At 42.0% G+C, this 17,185-nt stretch overlaps 3 protein-coding genes across 3 annotated transcripts; 1 reads left to right on the forward strand and 2 right to left on the reverse strand.

The window, feature by feature from the left end:
• The first annotated feature begins 866 nt into the window (after positions 1–866).
• Positions 867–8,958, forward strand: LOC134190400 (leucine-rich repeat serine/threonine-protein kinase 1-like). The gene is made up of 16 exons (XM_062658853.1): positions 867–1,113; positions 1,175–1,477; positions 1,541–1,645; positions 1,750–2,608; positions 2,675–3,391; positions 3,455–3,570; positions 3,635–3,741; positions 3,826–3,948; positions 4,007–4,049; positions 4,136–4,263; positions 4,333–4,566; positions 4,625–4,763; positions 4,835–5,584; positions 5,647–6,536; positions 6,605–6,844; positions 6,912–8,958. The coding sequence occupies exons 1-16, from the start codon at positions 867–869 to the stop codon at positions 8,691–8,693; spliced, it is 6,783 nt and encodes a 2,260-aa protein (XP_062514837.1). The 3' UTR covers positions 8,694–8,958.
• Positions 8,959–9,584: 626 nt separating this feature from the next.
• On the reverse strand, positions 9,585–10,325 carry LOC134190401 (uncharacterized). Its single transcript, XM_062658854.1, has one exon. It carries the CDS (start codon positions 10,323–10,325, stop codon positions 9,606–9,608), a length of 720 nt encoding a protein of 239 aa, XP_062514838.1. The 3' UTR covers positions 9,585–9,605.
• Positions 10,326–10,731: 406 nt separating this feature from the next.
• LOC134190402 (uncharacterized) lies at positions 10,732–14,386 on the reverse strand. The gene is made up of 3 exons (XM_062658855.1): positions 14,347–14,386; positions 11,944–13,417; positions 10,732–11,745 (listed from the first exon to the last, which is right to left on the reverse strand). The coding sequence occupies exons 1-3, from the start codon at positions 14,384–14,386 to the stop codon at positions 10,767–10,769; spliced, it is 2,493 nt and encodes an 830-aa protein (XP_062514839.1). The 3' UTR covers positions 10,732–10,766.
• Between the last annotated feature and the right edge of the window lie 2,799 nt (positions 14,387–17,185).

Consider the following 17,185-nt stretch of genomic DNA (forward strand, 5'->3'; position numbering starts at 1 on the left):
AATCAACTGTTGTGAACCAAGTTGTGCGGTGACTTGCAGTCCTAAGATAGTTGCACTAGCTCTACGGGAAAGTATAATTGTTAGAAAGGAAATGTTTAGTTTTTGTTGACTTGGACTTCTTCCACAACTAGTGAGATGCCGTCCTATGGATATGACATTGTTTATGCATGGACGGTACCTTGTACCGGCGTCGGCAAGGAGTATACATTACAGTATCTGCATGCTTACAATCGAGATAAGGTGTCAGGGGTCAACTCGATACGCGGGACAAACTTATTAGTTTAGTCTCATCGTACACTTCCTGTAGATTGACGAAGAGCCTCAATCCAGGGGCCCCAGTGTTGACTGCCGTCTATACACGCAGCACCCCAAAAGCAGTTTTGCTAGTACGTACCAGGGCCGGACCCAGAGGGAGGGTTTAGGGGTTGCAATCCCCTCTTTTCCTATAGGCGTGGTTCAATAATTTCATATAATTTTATATAATTTCATTAGAAAAGAGAAAATTAGTAATTCTATAAATAACTGCTAATGGTGAACCCCCTCTTTCAAAAATTCCTGGATCCGGCGCTGCGTACTCTAGAGGGTTTACAGTTTGAGTTATGCTCAAATTTTAAGACGTTTAGCAAATGCTACGTACAGCGTTGTGTTGATCTTTCTAGATTATATGCATTTTTCTGTAATTGCATGTATGTTTATTTTAGAAATATTTTTCTTGTATAGTACTGTGTTCGATGACATCGTTACCTCGTAAAGGCTCATCACGGTTTTATCTTCCCGAAGATGATATGTCATCACAGCGGCATCTCTATGAATTCGAAAGAGTGTGCTCAAGATTTTGTGATGAACTATTAGATGAAGGACTAACAATGATGAAAACATTTTGCGTCGATGCTGGCTTGTTCAGTACGGAAGAATCAAAAGACACTTCTTCTAACCTTGTAGGCAAGCTGAGATCGTATGGCTTAGTGAACGAAAACTGCTTTCATCTTCTCAAGTTTGTCGCTAACAGCTCTAACCAATCGGAGCTTTTGACGGAGATAGAAAAGTATGAGATGACGCTTTCCAACCAGCTAACACCGACCGAGTCACTAAATCCAGCTCTAAAGCATTGTTGTATGGTATTTGTAATTTATCAAAGTAATTCAGGTTGCAATCAGTTGTATTATGTGTCTAGTGCCCAATTTTACTCCAGTCGATGTGACGGTAGATGTGAGACCAGCAGATCTAACTTACAAGAAGATGCAGTCTTTGTGCATGTCACTAGCAGATGTGTGTGGCATTGAAGACCACGAATTGGGATGGTTGGGACACAGAGAAAACAAGGGAGATACCGTAACTTTCTTGACGGTATTGCCGAACAAGTGCTTGCGTTCGCTGCGTTCGAGACTAAATAGAAATGAAATACACAACGTTGACAAAATTTTGAAAGAACTAAAAATTTTAAACGTCAATATTCTGTCTTCAGATTCAAGAAAAGGTAAAGCAATGGTAACAGATACGTATAAGCTTGCACAATGTGATGTTACTCGTTGATGCGTAGATTTGTGTCATTATTTACAAGATTACAAACTCGCAAAAAGGCCGTCACAAAGCAGAGACCTGCTAGACTCAATACCACTTGTTCGTCATTTTCCAAAATTACAAGGTAGACGATTGTGTTTCGTTAAATTTACCGATTCTGTTGCTAATTTCTGACTAATCTTAATTAATCTTAATATACTAATCTTAGGTATATTCTATTGTATGCAGACTTGTTGAAACGAATAAGTGACGGTCAAGACTTATCGGATATGGAAATTCTTGCCGTTGTTCCAACATTAAGGGAAGAATCTGATGTCATCGATTCCTTACTCGAATGCACAGCACAATACAGCAATGCAACAGTAATGGATGAATTGACACACATCTTGGGACACACACACAAAAGTCTCATTGATTTGCTAGACACTAAAGGCGTTTGTCTGCGCTCGACATTACTAGCCAATGCCTACATCAAAGGAAGAGAGAGACTCGTTCATGCTCTTTCCGATCAAAAGCATTTGTTCTTTTGCTCGTATACAGCACTGGTTGCTACCGTGTGTCTTCAGCTCGCGTATCCTTCTAGTCTTTTTAGACATTTGCTCGACAATGAAGACCACTTTGATAAACCATTCTGTAGCCGAAGCAAAGAGAATTTGTATGAAAAGGCGCTGGTATATTGCTGTCTAAATGATCAGCACAATCTTGCTCGCTTGCTTATTGAAAGAGAAGCTAAAGTAAGCGTTGACACTCTCGAACGCTTCCCGTCGTGTTTAGGTCGTGCAATGAAAGAAATTGGTTGCGTTTCAACTGTAAAGCAAGTTACACAAAAGCGAAAAGTTAAGTGTGTAGAAATCTGCTGGCAAAATATGCAGCTTTTTCAACTCCCACAAGGTTGGCTTAGTCAATGGACTCTACGAGCTCATGTGACCAAACTTGACATTTCAAACAATCAACTACTGTCGATTCCATTTTGTTTGTTGGATGGATCAATGCCCTTGCTATCAGAGCTAAATGCATCCAGTAACAAACTCAAATCGATATGGAACGACGACATGAACCAACTGTCAACAACAACAACAAAGCAAAAGTAAAGCAGATAATTTTGTAAATTATTATTAAATTGAAAACTAAACTAATTTGTTTTCTGTCTTAGATTAAAAGTTTTTGACGTCTCAAACAACAAACTTGATAAGTTACCGCTTCACGTGTTTCGTATCTCATCGCTTGAAGTAGTCAACGTTTCACACAATAGCCTGACCAGCCTGCCTGGTCACCATCACCTTCCTGACAAGGATCTGATTGGCGAGACTAATTCAAGCGACAACGGCGACGATCTCTGGTGTTGTCATCAACTTACGGAACTAAATGCATCCCATAACAATCTTACTACATTGCCAGAAACGTTTCAAAGTGTTCCTCATCTTCAACAGCTCAACGTTTCATCAAACAAGCTGGACTGTTTACCACAGTCTCTCTCAGAAGTAAGGTTTCTAGAATATGTCAACTTGGGAGAAAACAAGCTGAGCATACATTCTAGATGCAATCTTCCCAACACAGTCAAAACACTTGAATTAAGCAACAACAACCTGCAATGCATTCCGGAGTGGGTGACCTCTATTACAAATCTAAAATCACTTAAAAGTTCAAACAACGGCATACGGACGTTGCCGCGCCAAAGCAGTTGGCAGCAACCGCATCTAGAAACTCTCATACTATCACAAAACGAACTTGGTTTAAATGAAGAGCAAATTGAATTACCAAATGATTTTAGCAAGAGCTTGACTGTTCTTGATTTGAGTTCTAACCATCTCAAAACGTTTCCTCAAGCTGCGCTTGGTCTCAAGATGGCCACGAGTCTCAACCTGCAAGGGTCAGTACTCATCCTACTTGCTACTGTCAAGAATTCAATTGTCTAACAAGAACATTTTGTTAGCAATCCTGATATTACAAAGATTCCACTCGCTATTGCCACTCTGAAGAGACTGTGGAATGTCAAACTAGACGACCTGGCCTCAGCCGTACTTGCGGTTATTCCGAACCTCAGTTCTAGTATGCATCTAAATACGATATGCATACAGGACTTAGTGTGTAATATTTATTTGCTAATTTTTAGAGATAACACCACACAAATACGATAAGACAGTAAGAGAGGCTCTGTTCGACGCCTACTATGAATGTGCACCACATTGTGGAGCTAAGCTAGCGGTTAGGGGTAGTCAAGTACGAATCAAATGAACGTCGAACTCTTCCACAGCTACAATATGATTTGCATTTGCACTTATCCAATTTATGTCTTCCATACAGGTTGGACGAGACTACGTTATTAAACGTTTGCATTCCAAGGTAGGAACCTTAAACTTCCTTCCAACAGAAGTACCGTTAGTAACAAGCTTTGTATTACCAAGTCAACAGCACACCAGCAAAGAAGTTTGGCTATTAATAGAAATTCTAAATTATAACACAATTTTCCGTTTCTATTTTGCAGGTTGACTCTACTAAGGCAACATTTAGAGTGTGGAACATTTCAGGTTAGAAGCAAAGAGCATCATATATCTTATATTTTTATCAACGTTGCTATCTACGTCTGTCCTAACATGTATTAAACATTGTATAGATGATTCTAGTTTTTCCGTCCTAAGTTATGTGTTTTTTGCGGAGAACACCATTCATGTGCTCGTTTGGCACGAACAAGATGGATTGGTAGGATTGGATAGTTTGGAGAACAACTTGCGTTTAATTGAAGTGAGATTATAACACGATTTCATAAGTTATAATTGAGAGATTTACTTGTCTGACGGTTAATGTTTTAAGAAAACCAATCAGTCGATTAGAACAATGGTAGTGGTTTTGTGGATTCACTCGGCTAGACATCGACTAAAATCAGCAACTGAAAGACTGCATTTGCTGCAACAAGATACTCACATTGTATACATGGAAATTCAAGTCGACAAGAAGATGGTAATATCTCCTCTAGCAGAAAAGCTGTACGAGACAGCTGTCAATATATCTCAAACAAACAAAAATGGCAAAGGATGGAGAAACAAAGTAACTTGATGTTTATCTGTTCTCTTTGTTACTGATAGTATATGCACGCACATAACAGGTTCCTGCCGAGTATGTGCAAGCCGCCACAAAGTTGTTTTGCGAAGAGACGGCAATCCACGCTGCTGTGTGTACTCGTTCGTTTCTTGAATGGTATGTGTTTCCTAGCGGATACAGTGATCAAAACGATGTCCATCTGGGTAATGATCTACTGCCATGTATCATATCATGTATGTGTGTATTCGAAAACCTTCGCTATTTGCATATATAGCAATGAGATTTCTCGTGCGCATTGCTGGACTGATTCACTTTGAAGACACTCCAAGTAATCTTTACCAACATTGTTTTCCCAATTTCGATGTCATTTCTCATATTCTTGTGGCTCTAACGTCGAGCAAGTCACTTCACTTCTCCAGTGGCATCGCTCACTCGCGCGATATCTACGCCCTTTTGAAGCAAGTGCTTGGTAGCAGTAATAATGAAGTCCGTAACGCTTTGTTCTCTCTTCTCATTAAGCTGGAAGTGTTGGTGCCCATTGGCTGTTGCCGCTACGTCTTACCATTTCGCTTACAGAAACAGAGAAACGGTCTCAATTTATCACTATCTCAATATCTAACTCCGTATCTTAGTGGCGACGACAACAGTTCGCCAACTTACGTTCGTCGACTCTATGAACTAAAGCCATTGCCTTCATTTTTCTGGAACCGTTTGATCAGTGCTCTTGTTCAGAAGAGTCAAATTCCTCTCGGAGTGGAAGGTCAATATCAGAAGACGATTAGTTCAGTTTTCTGGGCAAAAGGCATGGTTAGTCACTACGAAAACGGCTGTTTTATTGTTACTGCGGTAGAAGAGGAGTCTCAATCAGACGACTGTTTGGCACGTATGGAACGTAGTAAGAGATGCATCACTAGTGCCACTGGACTAGATATAGTCGTTTTCGATCGCTATCGACGGTTTGCAGCTTTAGGACTCATCTGCAGTGTCGTAGAGTCACTGCTGCAAGAATGGGTAGCCAGCAGAGGTATATATAAGTCATTCGATCTATTGTTCAACAATTAAGAAAAGGCAATTCTGTTTGTTTAGGTGAGGATCCAACGTCTATCTTGTTCGCTGATACAAGCGTGTTGAGTGTTCAGCGACTGATACCGTATCCCCCATTTCACTTCGATAGCGACCACGTCGACGATGAACTTCTAAACGATTTTATCACTGAGCACAAAATACCCGAAACAGCTGATTGGATAAAGCTTGAAGACTGCGCGCATGCCATTATCGCAAAATCTGAAATAATTACAACTTCTAGTGGAGAAGAAACAGTTCATGTCTCGTTTCTCGCACCAGATTTGTTGCTAAGCTGGCTACCGGCACACGAGCACCTTACAAATGAAAAAATCAGTACGAATTCGAAAACCAGAGACAGCCTAGGAAGTGGAGGCTTTGGTACCGTTATCCTCGGTTTGCTTGACGAGAACGAAGTCGCTTTCAAGATTTTTTCAAACATTGATACTAATACTTTGTTTCCAGCATGTGCCAAAGAAATCCTAACAGACAACCAAGGCAGCGTTTTGACCAAACGATTTAGCAACATTTTGCTAGATTCGGACATATCGGTAGGTTTAGAGACTTTATGTCGTATTTCTAGTCCAGAATTTCTACAAGAAGACGAGCAAATTTCTAGTAGTAGTAGTAGTGCTAATCTTCCCCTCAGCTCACAACTTGATTCGCATCATTGTTTGAAGAGTCTCCAAAATCTTCTTCAAGAGGTGACAGTAATGAAACAGCTGCAACATCAACATATTGTTCAGTTCAAGGGAGTTATGTTCCAACCGTATCCTTGTCTTGCAATGGAATATGCTCCTGCTGGTAACTTGACCGACCTCATATCAAAATATAGAAGCAGCGACATGAACATGTCAGATTTGCCACACGACGGAATACTAGGAAGAGAACTAACACACAGAATTGCGTTTCAAGTAAGCGATCTTCACATATATAATAGAATTCAAGATGTGATGCTGACTGTATATTTTTAATTCTACAGATCGCTCTTGGAATTGAGTATCTCCACAGCAAATCCATCTGCCACATGGACATAAAGCCAGACAACGTGCTCGTCTTGTCTGAATCGCTGACCGCTCCTGTCAACGTTAAACTCACTGACTACGGTATCTCTTGCACTGTCCCCACAGCAGGTGTAAAGAGTATTTTAGGTACGGTGGGATATCAAGCTCCAGAACAAATTCTTTCTCAAGACAGCCTGGAACATTCGTTTGATGTTCGGGTATGGACACTATATATACAAGCTATAGAATCGTATCGATAACATATTATCTATTTGTCTTATGCAGGTGGATGTGTTTGCGTATGGAGTTACGATGTGTCATCTGCTGACAGGTGCTCACCCGTTTGAGAAAGACTTGGCTAAACCGTCAGTCGTAAATGAGAGACTTAGGCAGAGCGATCCCTTGCCTCTTCCTACAGGTCAGTCTCTGATTCGCACGCAAAGTATCATAGAACGTTGCTGCCAGTATTGGCCGGGCGACAGACCATCTGCCACTCAGATAGTGGCAGAATTGTGTGAGCCGGTTCTTCACCTACAGTGTAAGAACATTTCTCTGAATGGCAATTACCGAGTATTGGCTACTACTGTAGTGCAAGAATTTGATGTTACAGATGCCGTTTGGACGGAATTCGATTCTTTTGATCATTTTATGACGAGATCAAATATCATGAACTCTTGTCAAACCCCTAGTCGTAATGAACATTCAAAAATACGATCTGGAGGTTTCTTGAAACGTTCTAGAGCTTCTACCAATGTTGCTAACGCACGCGAACAGCAAAATTTCAATACTTTACCTACGGCTGGAAAAAGAAATCAAAATCGTAAGAGTAGATCTAAGTCAGTGATGTCTGACTCTACTCTATCAACAGTTGAAGCCGAGACGACTGAACACGACCACGAAATTCAAACAAATTATTTTGCTACAATTGCGAATAGTGACATCAATGAGCTACTGATCGGAGATCCACAGTCTAGCTGTTTTTTTCGCACACAAAAATTAGAAGAAAAGTCACTGGATTCGTACAGTGTTACAGCGGTCTTGTTTCTAAACGGCAAATTGTGGATTGGATTAAGTTCTCGTAATCTCTGTGTCTTTGACTGTTTTGAAAAAGCTGCAGCAGCAACAATCAAGAATAAAATTTTTCCGTGCACCGACGTAGTAATAGATATACTAATTCATTCTAGTACCAACGAAAGCAAAGCTATAATCTTTGCTGTATTAGCCAATGGTCAATTAGTGGTAGTGCAAGGTCACAGGCATTACGAGCAGTCGACAATCCTGATCAGTAAATCACAAGTGAACGCATGGATCAGAGACTTCCAGTACGAATGGTGCCAACCGAGAGTTCTGACACTAGGTTATGACAATCGGGTAAAGCCGAAAATCGTTGTAACAAAACCTAACGAAATATGGTATTGTCAAGGATCTACGATTCGGATCGTAAATACAGATGATAATTCTGACCACTGGGTTCCTGTCGACATCACCGTCCCCGATATCCAAACTATCCACGAGCCTGTAGTTTTCGAATCTAGTGTTTGGTGCTGCGACTTAGTTCCGAATGACTTGCTGTATGAAATAGACATTGAGAAACGATCCGTAAACGCCGTCTGGAATTTGAAAGATTTGCACGAACAAAGAAAGAAGCGACTGCAAGAAACGCAAACGATACAAAAGACAGACTACCGACGAAAGAGACTAAGTTTCTCAACGCAATTCGACTCTACATCGTCTGTCCGCTCTCTCGCCGTCGTGTTTGACACACTGTGGATCGCATGCAGTAACGAAGTGATTTTCATTTTGAGCAAAGACACGCAACAAAAGCCTAGCGTACTGACGCTGCTGCGTACAAAGTCAGGCAAAAGATTCAAATTCAACAAGGCTTCTATTCAAAGTAACTTGAAAGGAATAAAAGAGATGAAGCAGCTCGAAGACCGAGTCTTAGTGTTCAACGAAATGCACGCAGGCGATGGTAAAGGGCACATTTTGGTGGCACAAGTATATCAAGCATTCAACAGCAATCAGCTGAGGGATATGGCAAACTATTATAATATCAATGATGCGTAGAATAGATGTGAAGAGGGCTCCGCATATCTTTTCAAACAACTGCTCATTTTATCTGTATTCTACTCCAAGTATTGCACAACGTGTCCGCATTCGGACACAATTTCGTAAATCAAGTGTGCGCAATTAGTGACTGCCAGTTTGCACGCATTATATTCTTATGCGGTTTTTAGTGACTGTCAGTTTGCACGACCTACATTACTAAACATTTTAGGTGGTAGATATGTTTACTGTTTTGATATACTAAAAACAAACATGTTCACTAGATCCTGGCAACCGAGTGTTCAAAGACAAATCCATATTCTTTACAAACGTCTACGCACTGACATTTCACCAACAGTTTATAAGGCTGTCTAAAACAGTCTCTTACAGACTCTTTTGGCAATGATTTCGCAATAAGTATTTTGATTAATGATATTAACCAGACACCGTGTGTACCTAAACCCGGCGTCAGTACGTGTACGGCTGCCTAGTTTAGCTACTGTAGTCGGCAGCTGCATGATCACGAACAATTCGAAACAAGACAACTCACCGGTATGATATTGTATTGTTATCTGCACAGCTCAGTCTGGTCCACTGCCGTCTCCCACAGACAACTCAAACGTGTGCCGGTGTCTGCATGACTGTTTGACTGGAGTGTCCGATGAGTGACAACCGTGCCCTTCCCCACTCTACGGATTAGGAGCGCGCGTCACCCTATAGAGACGTAACCATCATGTAAACTGCAGCGTTCACCCTGTCAACTTAATAAAAAGCATGTCAATTGACGTTATCGTTTTAAAAAGCTCGGCCAGCCAGTAGACTTCCTAAACGCATACATGCCTGTTCAAATTCAAGCGTCAGCGTAGTCAGTACGTATTTAGAAAAATATTGGCGATAGCAACAACAAAAAACCTTACGGTCAACACATCTCCCCTACCTCCCTAGCATCGGTTCATCAAGCATCGTGTATATTATAGTATGCGGTGAGTTCCTTCTGTTCAGGTTCGAACTCCTGCGTGCCTCGTACACTTCACATATAATCGAGCGCTCTCCAACCTTCTCAGCAGACGACGACACACTACTGTAGACTAGAACACGATCTCCTGCTTGCCTCATTCTTGAAATAACGACCGTCGGCCATGCAGCGCGTTTCTGCGAAAGAACATGACTGAGCACCGATCGGCACCACAAGGTTGCCAGCACTCGAAGTTCGTCGCCTTCTTTGCTAACAACGAGTATAGCACCGTTATCGCACGCCATCCAGATTGTGTCATACACAGCTGCCATGCATTGGAACGATTTCGGTGCACTCATCGCGAGACGCTTCCACAAACACCATCGGTTCTTCGTGTGCAACTCTCCCGACTTTCTAGTCGCCTCGCTCCCTCGCAGGTCCTTCATCTTCCAGCTTCTTACGTGAGCTCTCGTCGGCACGTCTATCTCACACAACGTATCGCTTAGATTACCTCCGTAACACCATACAGAATCCTCGAGAACGACGGCATCTCTAATAGGGGTCACATCCTGGACTACTATATCTCCTGCGACCGACTTGTCAACCCAGATGACTTCGTCGGGAGACTTTGTTGTATCGAGAAGAACTATACTATTTCCTTGGCAGTACCACAGCTCTCCTTCTTGTGGAAAGACCATGCACGAATGGACACGTGATGCGTCGTCTTCTTAGAACAGTTTTAAGAAGAACTTGAGAAAGTATTTTGACAGCTCCTCATTTCCTAATTAGTCTTAATTGCATAACTGTTAGTGTTGTTAGTTGTAAATATTTTAATAAAGCTTCTGTTGCTCAAGTACATAGTCTTCTGCAGGGTGCCTAGAAGATCGGTGTTGCCGAAGGTTTTCCCTAATGTGCTACTTTTCTCACTTCCGGTTGGTTCCAGCAATAGAGTGAGTCCTTGCCCCATTCGGTTGTCAGTCGCGGTTCGTTCGAGTTCTCCTGATACTGACGACTGTATACGACCACACACACACACACACACACACACACACACACACACACACACACACACACACACACACACACACACACACACACACACACACACACACACCTTGACCTTGATTCCACCATACCCACTATGGGTTTTGGCAACGCAGCGTAATAGCGCTTCTCCAAGCAGCACGATCATCAGCATCACGAAGACTGATGTGTAATGATCTGAGGTCTCTTGTGACAACATCTATCCATCTCTGTTTAGGCCCATGTGTTGGTTTTGTTGCATTACTAAGTCTGCTGCGAAGTAGTTGTTTTTGGGGACGATTGTCATTCATGCGTAGCAGATGGCCCAGCCATTGCAAACGTTGTTTCTGTATTGTCATATCAATAGGGTCTTCACAAGCTCGTTCTAAATTGTCTGAATTCTTGATTTTATTCCATCTTGAGACACCAAGAATCGATCGAATGCACCACATGTGGAATGTATTTAAACGTTGCAAGTTTGGTTGTGTAACGGACCAAGTCTCACATCCATATAGCAAAACAGGTCTCACCAAAGCACGAAAAATTTTCATTTTTGTGGAGATTGAAAACTGCCTGTTGGTAAATACCCTTTTCTTCCAGGAACCGAAAACTTTACTTGCTTTGCTTATACGAGCATCAATTTCAGCAATGCATCCACCATCTTGGCTCATGATACTCCCCAAGTAAGTAAACTCTGTAACGTTTTCAAGAACAGAACTGTCAAGAAGAATATGTGCCTGTTCGTAGCCAATGCTCAAAACTTTTGTTTTCTTGATGCTGATTTTCATTCCCCATTTACAGCAGGACTCATGTAGACTGTCTACTAACTTTTGTAGTTCACCGGAGGTCTTCCCAATTAAAGCTAAATCATCAGCATACATAGCAGCTTTAATGACACTAGTTTCTTGAGCTTTGACTCTGTAGTTCATGTAGAGACTTCCCTCTTTCCTGTATTCAATTTCTACTCCGCCAACTTTAGCTTTGTTTAGTGCTTCATATACAATCTTGTCTATGACGAGATTAAATAATACAGGAGACATAGTACAACCCTGACGTACACCAGTTGTAACTTCAAATTTTGATGACTTCTCGCCACTAGATTTGACAACACAATGTGTTTCATCGTGAATGTCAACAATCAATTGTACAACTCGTTCCTCAATGCCTCTCTCTTTCAAAAGTAGTCTGAGAATTTCTCTAGGAACGGAGTCAAGAGCTTTTTCCAGATCAACAAAACAAATATGGACAGCACAGTCATGTTCAATGGACTTTTCAATTAACTGACGGACCAACCATATTTGATCAATCGTTCCTCTACCCGGACGAAAACCACATTGGGCTTCTAGTAGTAGAGGTTCAACTGACTGTTTAAGTCGTTTCAGAAGAATATTTGCTAATACCTTTCCGGGTACACTGAGTAATGAAATACCACGATAATTGTCGCATATTAGTCTGTCATTTTTCTTGAAGACAGGGACAAGGACTGAATCTTTCCAATCCTGTGGCACTCTTCCTGAAGACCAAACTTGTTGAAGAAGCTCAGGTAGCCAATCAAAAAGCTCCGTAGGCCCAGCTTTCAGTAATTCAGCTGTTATTCCATCATTACCAGATGCTCTATTATTTTTTAACTTTTTAATAGCATTGGTGATTTCTTCTTCACTGAGTGGAGTACCAGACCCAACAGAGCGTACAACCATTCCAGAGTCTATTGCAATAGGACGTCTGACATTTAATACCGAGGCAAAGTGTCTCTTCCAACGATCTAATTGATCATCAGTACAAAGTAGTTTCTGACCATGCTCATCTAAAATTACTGAGGCAGGTTGAATGGGTACGTGATCAAAGTTTTTGAGCTTCCTGAAAAATTCGTAATGATTGTGGTGTTTCAGGTCAGATTCTAAATCAGATGCTTGTTTAAGCAACCATTCTTCTTTGTCTTGTCGAACTGCTTGTTTCACTTGTTTGCACAAACTAACATAATGTTTCCTAGTCATCTCGTTTTCCTGACATCTCATCCAAGCGATGTGAGCCTCACGTTTCTTAGCTATCAACTGAACTGTACACTCAGAAATCCATCTATTCTTCCTAGTTTGAACAGCATTGAGGTGTTCATTTGCAGAGTCCATAATTGCACTACAAAAATCAGACCACATAGCTTCAGTCTCAGTAGATAATCTTTGTGTGAATCTAGTCATGACGTTATTTCGATATTTGCCTAGAGCAATAGGGTCACTGAGTACGTCTCGTGTAAAGGTTTTCACTCGTCTTTTCCCACGTGGCTTCTGAAGTTTCAGTACCATCTTACTACAAACAAGTTTGTGGTCACTGTCAAAATTTGGTCCTCGTCGTACTCTTGTATCATGTACCATTTTTTGCATAGACTGCTTTACCAAAACGTAGTCTTTTAGACTTGGTTGTAATTTGGGATTAGGAGAATACCAAGTGGCAGTGTGTATATTCTTATGCTGGAAAGAGGTGTTTGTGATTCCCAGGTTATGTGCTTGACAAAATTCTATCAGTCTAACACCGTTGTCACTGGTTGACTTTGATAGACCAAACGGACCAACAACTTTTGAAACCGCCTTTCCCAGTTTAGCATTGAAGTCACCCAGCACAACAACAAGCGAACCTGTCTTATGCATGGCAACATCAAGTTGTTGATAAAATTCATCTTTAACTACCTCTTCGCATTGTTCTGTTGGAGCGTAACCAACAATGACATTCAAAATTCCTTTGTCAGTGAGAAAGTCAGCACGCAATATTCTATCTGAGATAGGATCAAACGATTTGAGTGATTTTATCACACACACACACACACACACACACACACACACACACACACACACACACACACACACACACACACACACACACACACACACACACACACACACACACACACACACACACACACACACACACACACACACACACGATGTTGTGTGGGTTCTTGCAGGATCTTTGTGCAATTTTCTGCCAATTTCTTTACAAGATCTTATCAGCAAGATTTCATAATTTCTTGAAGTATACATTAGAGCCCTGCGGGATCTTGCAAGGTACTGCAGTCAAGATCTTGTAAAATCTTGTATACGCGCATGCGCAAAACAGTACACTATGTACAGTTTAATTAATTCCAATCTTTGTATTTTATAGCATATATGATAATACTGAACAGTAAACAGTAACAAATAACAGAAATTCAACTGACAATTAAACTACTTTAAAAACTACAAGCCCATTACATTAGAAATATAGCTACTACTCGATCAATACTGTTACTAGAGCACAAGGACTCTTTCACGCTTGCTTGAAAGAAGTTCAGACGTTTTCTTTTTGTTTGCATCTCTGCATTTCTGATTCAAGCTCTGTCTTCTCTCTAATCATTGGCATTGACTTATTCAGAAGATGCTGTGTGTGTGTGTGTGTGTGTGTGTGTGTGTGTGTGTGTGTGTGTGTGTGTGTGTGTGTGTGTGTGTGTGTGTGTGTGTGTGTGTGCCTGTGCAATTTGTGTGTGTGTGTGTGTGTGTGTGTGTGTGTGTGTGTGTGTGTGTGTGTGTGTGTGTGTGTGTGTGTGTGTGTGTGTGTGTGTGTGTGTGTGTGTGTGTGTGTGTTCCGACCTGTGTTTGTGTCTGTGTTTGTGTGTTTCTAAATATATAGGTTTATAATGTGCATGTGTGCTTACTGAGAATGGCTGACCTGGTAGAAGAAAGTGCTTCACAAACAGCTTTTCAGCCATTTCTTCTTTAGAAAATAGATGCCCTAGAACTTTACGGGCATCTTTTGTGATGACCGCTGACTGGCTAGTAGCTCAGTCAAGTCGACACACATCTACTACAACTTACAAAACAAATTCAATAATTAAGAAAGCTAGTTTCAGATTCCACAATTGATGTAAAGGTGTTATGACTGCATGTTATACTGACCAGAGACCCAGGGTCTTCAACAAGACTAGCACTCTGGTCATGAGTAGGTGACTATAAGAACAAAACTGAAAAAATATATAGCAACATGATGGAGTATTAATAAGGTGTGATAATGAACTCCGCTCGACAATGCAAAATCTCTGTGGAAGCAAGACTTAGAAAACATTTTGGTGGTGTAAACACTGTGCTGAGAAAAATTGGAGGTATGTGTGAATCACAAAAGGTGTGGATGGAGATAGTCAATTGACAGTTGTATCCCATCTTGTCATATGGAGTCATTAGTTGGATTTGGAGAGAACAGATGTGCAGAGGATGCTCAATATGGCTCTGAGCAAAGGTGTGAGAAGAGGATTGGGTATGAAGAGGAATGAATCAATTTATGACCGCTTTGAAGGTACATTTCAAGAATCAGTGGAAAGAATGAAGAATTTGAAATTGAAATTCCTACAAAGGGCATTTCATTCAATAAATTGCTTAGTAAAAGGACTTCTTTTCTGGTGGTTGACAAAAAGTTACAGTTAGGAATGTCGTAGTAAGGATTGAAGGGAGGTAGTTTGTCTTGTGTTGTTACTGTATTTAGCTGTGTGTTGTATGTGTGTTAGTATGCCCCAGTGGGAACTGCATTACTGTGTGTGATGCAATAGAAATAAATATTATTATTGTCGTGCTCAACCAGATCAGTCTGGTTTGTACAGTCTATTACAAGTACCGGAAACAAACCCTGCTTCAGAAGTACTTAAACCATCACGGCTGTCTAGAAAGAAGACATGACTTTACGAAGGATCTGAGTAGATCCCAGAAGCACTGTTTGCTGTAAGTGCTGCAGGTTGTGATGACCTGGAATAAGTCCAGCCACCGTGCAATACCTGCGTGCAGTGTGCCCAAAAGCTCCCAAGACCACCGGAACCAACAGTGTTTGACAATGCCACATGCGGCTTATCTCCACTCGCAAGTCGCTGTACTTTGCCAACTTCTCAGCATGTTTCTTGCCAATGTTGCCAACAGCAGGACAGCTGATATCAATAAGAAGACAAGTCTTTGTCTTCTTATTTCTGAGACAGATGTCTGGACGATTGGCATTGATCTTCTTGACAGTGGGAATGGTGGTATCCCACATCATAGTAATGTCATCCGTCTCCACAAGCCTATCAGGATGAAGCCGGTACCATCTGCTCTTCACTGGAACCCCAAAATGGCGACAAACATCCCAGTTAATGATGGAGGCCACCTGATTGTGTCGATCAGTGTAGTCCATCGGTGCCAAAGCACTACAGCCTGCCACAATGTGGTCGACTGTTTCCAGGCCTACACTGCACATGCGGCAAGTAGGACTGACATCACGATGTAGAATCTTGCGCTCTAGTACGGAGTCTGAAGAGCTCGGTCTTGAGCAGCAACAACCAGTCCCTCAGTTGCAGCAGGAAGAGTCGCTGCCTTTAGCCATCCATAGGTCTCTTTCGTGTCCAAAGACGGTTGCTCAGTATGACGGCGATACTGCCCGTGCATAGGCTTCAGGACCACACACAAAGAGAACTGCAACACGTACGGTAATGTCTCGCATCTGTTTCAGGCGCTTGCTCAAAGCCACCTTCAACTGAGATGGATGCATTCATGTGTAAGCTCTGCGACTTGTCGTCCAAAGCAAGACTCCTCCGCAGCTGTGCAGTAAAGCGACAAGCCATGCGCTTGATCGAGTGTGAAGATTTTCCGGAGTCACACTCCCGTATCATCTGTATGAAAGGATCAGAACTGTCAGCAAGGTAACAGTTCAGCCTCACAATACAAGATTGATATGTCGACTCAATCTGTTGTAACCCCCTACCCCATCATTGCAAGGACCGTACAGTCGATCAACGTCTGCACAAGGATGGTGGACACCGTGCATAGAGAGGAGCTTTCTGGTCCGTCGATCAAGCCACTGCAGGTCCGTGCACCCCCCAATGAATGACGCCAAGACCGTAAGTGAGAACCGGTAGTGCAAACCCATTGATGGCTAGAATCTTGTTTCGACCATACAACTCAGTCTGGAGACCCACCTTCACTGTGCGGAAGTACTCACGACGGAGTCTCTCCTGCATCATGCTGTGCTGAATACCGTTACTCTTATCTACACCCAAGTACTTCTAGACTTGACCCGGTTCCAGGTAGTTGATGGTGTCCGTTTTTCCTGCCGTCACTCCAGAGTTGTGTCCAGATAGTCTGCCGTTGACAAAGTGTGCAACAGCACATTTGTCCAGACCAAACTTCACCTGGATGTCATCGGAGAAGGTACGAACCGTGTGCAACAACCCATCCAACTGATCAGAGTTTCTGCCATACAGCTTCAGATCATTCATGTAAAGTAGATGACTGATGAGCTGACGTTTGGCAGTCTCACCATGCCCAGTGGTCATCTGGTAGCCGTAACCGGTTCTGTTCAGCTTCTTACTCAGAAGATTGAGAGCCACACAGAAGAGAAGTGGAGAAAGTGAGTCACCTTGGAAAATACCCCTCCTAATCTGCATAAGCCTAGTCTTGATCATACTGTTCCCGCAAGAAAGCACCATTGATGTCCTCCAACTCTTCATCACGCATGACTGGAACCTCCACAAGACTGGACTGATCTTATGCAG

Source organism: Corticium candelabrum, chromosome 14 (assembly GCF_963422355.1).
Source record: "Corticium candelabrum chromosome 14, ooCorCand1.1, whole genome shotgun sequence".
NCBI lineage: Eukaryota > Metazoa > Porifera > Homoscleromorpha > Homosclerophorida > Plakinidae > Corticium > Corticium candelabrum.

Excerpts from the sequence above, each read along its gene's own strand:
- LOC134190400 (XM_062658853.1), top strand. The coding sequence starts at position 867 with ATGATGAAAACATTTTGCGTCGATGCTGGCTTGTTCAGTACGGAAGAA. Across the intron at positions 4,050-4,135 it reads TAGAGTGTGGAACATTTCAG|ATGATTCTAGTTTTTCCGTC; the intron begins GTTAGAAGCAAA and ends AACATTGTATAG. Across the intron at positions 4,567-4,624 it reads GCAAAGGATGGAGAAACAAA|GTTCCTGCCGAGTATGTGCA; the intron begins GTAACTTGATGT and ends CGCACATAACAG.
- LOC134190401 (XM_062658854.1), bottom strand. The coding sequence starts at position 10,325 with ATGGTCTTTCCACAAGAAGGAGAGCTGTGGTACTGCCAAGGAAATAGT.
- LOC134190402 (XM_062658855.1), bottom strand. The coding sequence starts at position 14,386 with ATGGCTGAAAAGCTGTTTGTGAAGCACTTTCTTCTACCAG. Across the intron at positions 13,418-14,346 it reads GAAGCACTTTCTTCTACCAG|ATAGAATATTGCGTGCTGAC; the intron begins GTCAGCCATTCT and ends ATCCTATCTCAG. Across the intron at positions 11,746-11,943 it reads GGAACGATTGATCAAATATG|TGGCGAGAAGTCATCAAAAT; the intron begins GTTGGTCCGTCA and ends TGTCAAATCTAG.